At 39.2% G+C, this 5735-nt stretch overlaps 1 protein-coding gene across 1 annotated transcript in view; it reads right to left on the bottom strand.

Moving 5' to 3' along the window:
- Window positions 1–1495, bottom strand: part of LOC106528181 (protein NLRC3) — a 30642-nt gene extending 29147 nt beyond the window's left edge. The window contains exon 1 of the mRNA XM_014023290.1: window positions 1393–1495. Coding sequence (XP_013878744.1) covers window positions 1393–1395 — 3 coding nt within the window. The 5' untranslated portion in view covers window positions 1396–1495. The remainder of the gene's footprint in view (window positions 1–1392) is intronic.
- Between the last annotated feature and the right edge of the window lie 4240 nt (window positions 1496–5735).

The raw sequence follows: 5735 nt of genomic DNA, 5'->3' as shown, positions 1-5735 counted from the left end.
GTTAATATGAGGCATAAAACCACTATCTGGTCAATATGAGGCATAAAAACTGGTTAATATGGGACATAAAAACTGGTTAATATGAGGCATAAAAACTGGTTAATATGAGGCATAAAAACTGGTTAATATGGGACATAAAACTACTATCTGGTTAATATGAGGCATAAAACCACTATCTGGTTAATATGAGGCATAAAAACTGGTTAATATGGGACATAAAAACTGGTTAATATGAGGCATAAAATCTGGTTAATATGGGACATAAAACTACTATCTGGTTAATATGGGACATAAAACCACTGTCTGGTTAATATGAGGCATAAAACTACTATCTGGTTAATATGAGACATAAAACTACTATCTGGTTAATATGAGGCATAAAACCACTGTCTGGTTAATATTCCTATTAACCAGATAGTAGTTTTATGCCTCATATTAACCAGATAGTYGTTTTATGCCTCATATTAACCAGATAGTYGTTTTATGCCTCATATTAACCAGATAGTAGTTTTATGCCTCATTTTAACGAGCTAGTGGTTTTATACCTCATATTAACGAGCTAGTGGTTTTATGTCTCATATTAACCAGATAGTGGTTTTATGACTTCCCACTGAGGTGCCTTGACACAGCAGACAGTCCACTGGTCTTCATTTTGAACAGACAGTCACTCCACTGGTCTACATGTTGGACAAACAGTCACTCCACTGGTCTACATATTAGACAGTCATTCCACTGGACTACATGTTGGACATACTGACTGTCCATTGGTATACTTCTTGGACATACAGACATTTCACTGGTATACAAGATAGACAGACAAACAATGCACCTGTGAACAACTTTGTCAGACATTCCACTGGTCTACATGTTGGACAGACAGCCCACTAGTCTGCATGTTGAAAAGACAGTCCAATGGTATACGTATTGGACAGACAAACAGTCCACTGGTCTACATGTGGGGTAGACAGTTCACTGGTCTTATGTTGGACAGACAGACAGGCCACTGGTATGTATGTTGGATATACAGTCCACTGCTCTGCATGTTGGACAGACAGACCACTGGGCTACATGTTGGAGAGACAGTTTACTGGTCTTCATTTTGGACAGATAGACAGTCCACTGTTCTGTATGTTGGACATACAGTCCATTAGTCAACATGTTGGACAAACAGACAGTCCATTGGTCTACATGTTGGACAGACAGTCCACTGGTCTATATGTTGGACAGACAGTCCACTGGTCTACATGTTGGACAGACAGTCCACTGGTCTTTAGGCTAGATAGACAAACAGTCCACCTGTCTACATGTTTGACAGACAGGCCACTGGTCTACAAAGTGCAGCATGGAGATGACTGTGGACACAGATAAAGGACTTGTTGGACATGTACTCACCATAAATATGGAGTCCAGCTGGGTCTGATGCTGCTGGGCAGACTGAGGACTGGAGACCTCTGAGCTCTGCTGGTCCACTCTGTGGAGGACACATGAATAATTAGCTCCCTTTCTGTCTGTCCACACAGAGACAAAGACAAGCTAAAGGTCCATGTGGAGTCCTGGTCCAAAAAGGTTTTGTCCTCCTCCATCCAGCAAAAGCTCCAATTCAATTCAATTTATTTATATAGCGCTGTACTGTTACACAGAATGATGTTCATTTAAAAAGGCCTGTGTTTGTTCATTTTCTACCTCCTTGTGACAGGATATGAGTTAGGTTTTATTTTTCAAAAAAATCATTCAGACAGTCAGTCAAGCATGATCGTCTTACAGTGTGGTGAAGAGACAGTGTCTTCAGTGTTTTTGAGCCTTGGAGTATTTTTGTCTGTAAATTATCCTATGTTATGGTGTTGTCAATTATTTTGATAAGATCCAGAACCAAGTTTGCTATGTTAACTATTAAAAATGTTTCTGCTGTAATTTATCCATGTGCTGTTAGCTGCCTGCTAGATACTATGAAAGCTAATGCTGCTAAATGAGATGGCTAATACATTTCTGTGCATCTGCATGAATAGAAAAAACTAATATTTTTTGGGTGGAATGACAAGTTTCGTGTATTTTTCTTTAATTCATGTGTTTAGTTTCAATCCTAATAGGCAATGTAAGATGAAAAAGATATTGATATATATTTTCTTGTGTTTATTTTCCAGTTTTACATAAAATATGAAAACGTTTTCAATGTCTGAAGTCTTTTTTTGCTAGCTATCTGTCTAGCATAGACCCACATGCCTGTGTAAGGACAGAACAGTAAAAGAGCACTCACACAACGGGCTTGGACCATATCCAGTGTCAACTACACTACAGCAAAGACAAGAACATCATGGAGCAACAAAAAGAACCTAGGGTATTTAAAGAAATTGAGGTCAAGTCATAAGTTGCAAGCTCTAAGTCTTCTGGGAGCTCAAGTAGATCCTCGGTCAGTGCAGCAGCTACCAAGGCAAAAGCTAAAGCAGAGGCGGCCCTGATAGAAGTAAAGTATGCAGCTTAAGAAGCAGAAATTATGAAAGTGTAGGGGTCACCTCGAGTGAAGAAACAAGATTTACTGCCTCGAAGCAGGCCTCGGACAGGCCTGACAAGAGGACAGGAACTCTGTCACAAACTGAACTSTATTTAGGCCATGACAGGTCATTCTAACCGTGGAAGAGAACCCCTCAGTTCTCTTAACCAGATAATGGACAGAACAATCTCTTCTGTTCGTGATTCATTTGTTGTTTAACTAAGAATGCTTATGCATTTGTTAAATCATGATAATGACTGTCACAGGAAAATTGGAACCACTTCTTTTCTTTTATCGTGCCTTAAATATTTATAATGGTATAAAAAAAATCACAGAGAAACTGATTACAATGTTTTCAATGTGTTTTTATATAAATCACTCTTTTTATTTTACTGTAAACATAGTAATATAATTGTGGATTTTTCCTGAGAAAATCTTTCATTTATCTGGACTAAAAGAATGGTTCATAGCTGATATAAAACAGACATGTTATAGTTAATCATCATAAATGTTTTGCAGTGATTTCTCTTAGAGTCTATCAGAAGGAAGCTAAAGAGGGGTTCTCATGATGTTGTTGAACAACCACAGAATTTAACCTTGACTGGCGCCTGCCTGGAAAGTCTGTATCTTTCTTCTCTGACTCATCTCTAAGCCTGAGGGCGGAACCAAAGTTCATCCGTTCTTATTAATAATCCGGACGGCTTTGAGCACACTCTGACTTCCTAACTCAAACAAGGAAGCCGGCTGTGGTTCTCTTCAGAGAATATCAGCCATGGGGCTGTAAATCTAATCCCATGAGCCAATTAGGGTCGATTTTACAGCCAGGGAGCCGACAAGCCTGCTGGCGTCCCCCCCCCACCCCCACCCCCTCGAGGCTCCAAGCCTCCAAGCGTATGGTTTTACCTCCCGATGGGGAGATGATATTATTTTGAAGGAGAAACCGGATACAGCTTGAATTTTTCTAGCTTGGACTGAAGCAGACGCAAAATTACCTGAAAATAACACCTATTCGCCAATGAACGGTAAGCGGGCCGACAACAGTTCACTGACTGATTGGAGGTGAGTCAGTTTTTCTTCTTCGAGGGTGCCTTAAGAAGCCATCATCAGGTAAAAGGCTGACATGTTTGGGTGACATGTACTGCGGACCAGAGTCGAGAAAAGACGTGCAGATCCGGTTGACTCACACTTTGGTAAAAGTAAAGTAGTAGAAATACTAACATTACTTCCCTCCTTTTTCTTGTATCTTCATCTGCCAAACTTAAGCTAAAGTGCCAGTAAAATTATTTGGTTGTTTAATATCAGAACTGACGTTTTACTGTCTATTACAAGTAATCTGAGTTGATGTGAATTGAAATTCGGACGTGGGTTTTTTTCTCATTAATTCTGACGCTTTGTTATAGGAAACTAAATACCCACAATCAAGTTGTAACTGATGATTTGTTTAATTTGTGTAAATAAATGATTGCATAGTCATCTGAGCGTTCCACTTATTGTGTCATTTTCACTTCGCACAGTCAAGATATTAACAAATAGCCAGAAATTCCTTGGTAAATTTTTTCCTCATAACCTTGAGTATGAGAGATGTGGGAAAAGCTTATTTCATCCTAAACTCACTTCCTACAAAAGAAAAAGCCCGCATTGAAGTATAAAATCCAAAAAGGTTAGCAGAAGCAGAACAGTGCAAAGTGGAGTTGAAGGAAAATCTGTATGTCCTGAAACTACAAAGGAGTGCTACAGCTGCCTCAGTAGAAGCAGCAGTTTATGAAGCCACTGCAGTAATAGAGTTGGATCCCCTCGACAACATGCCCCAGATAGACCCTGATGATCATGCTCAACGCACAAGTGAGAATGTGCAGGCCAACTACATGACACTAAATGCTCAGCAGCAAGCTTAAGTCTCACAAGAAACACTCGCCATCCCAGCAAGCACAGAAAGAGCATGTCCAGACCCAATCCAATGGTATCCACTTTATAACCAAGAAAACTGCTTGCATAAGCCTTCAATTAAAGCTGAGGTAACGCCTGGCACACAAAACAAAGGCTACTCACCTTACGTTCCTGTCCCAATCTCTCACACATCCAGTCTCACAGATTACCTGTGTGAAGCAGTACAAGTAACTGATCTCACCAAATATCATGTCAGAAAAGAAATGTACTCTGGGCTGCTATAATTCTATTACCATCCAGAAAACTACTGGGCCTGGAAAACTTCATTTCAAGCTGTTACTGGAGAGTTCAACTTAACCACCCGAGAAGAACTTGATCTGCAAAGCAGCAGCATTTCCATGTCTCCAGCGGAGCATGGAACCCTATTGTATCTGTTCCGTTTATTATTATTTTTTTATTATTATTATTTTTCTTCCGTCAGTAAAACCCATACTGGAGCCCAAACCGCAAGGGCTATGAAGCAGATTTTAACAGGATAGTTGAATAGGGTTACGTGTACGGAGGAGAAAAATAATCAGACATGCCAACCTATATGGGGCGCCGTAATCAAGGTCTTAGCATTAGGACTTCTGGCTTCTAAACCATAAGTCACAAATTTTTTTGGCTTATAGCATCATAATCCCTGGACACCACTGAGTCACAAGATGTAGGCCACCCCCATTTCCGCCTAAACTTTTTTTTCTACAGCGCAAAATTTGCAAAAACTACTTTTGGATTTGTTTTAAAGATTTAAAGTCCGATCAGCACGAAACTTAACATCCTATATCTATTTAGGATGATGATTCTAGGTCTTGAAGGACAAGTAGAAAAATGGTAAAATTTATGAGTTATACCTAGGCAAATAGCTTAGGCAAGCTAGCTAAACAGAAATTTTGCCATATCTTCAAAATAGTAGTATAAAATAAGATGAAAATCTTACAGGTTACAAGAGTCACGTCTAAGTTGGTGGACCACATTTTACAATCATTGTGGCATAGGAGGCGCTAGAAATCACAAAAGATTTTCACGCAAAAATGGCTTATCGGATATTCATGAAACTTTGCATGGACCTACAGACTCTTGACTTGAACCTAAATGAGAAAGGTCCTTATGCACAAATAAAGTGGGCGTGGCCTATACTTTCGTAAATGAAAATTTTCATAAAATCATTTATGGAACCTAAACTATCAAAAATTTTGAGAAATTTTTCACAGCAAAAATAAAGCACACTAACTTCTATATAATACTAAAAAAACTGCATGAGTCCACCAATAGGTGGCGCTATTATGGTGTGTGAAACATTTTGATCTGTAACTGTATC

This window comes from Austrofundulus limnaeus, unplaced genomic scaffold (genome assembly GCF_001266775.1).
Source record: "Austrofundulus limnaeus strain Quisiro unplaced genomic scaffold, Austrofundulus_limnaeus-1.0 Scaffold362, whole genome shotgun sequence".
In the NCBI taxonomy this organism is placed as follows: Eukaryota; Metazoa; Chordata; class Actinopteri; order Cyprinodontiformes; family Rivulidae; genus Austrofundulus; species Austrofundulus limnaeus.
This window is presented reverse-complemented; position numbering and strand designations above follow the sequence as displayed.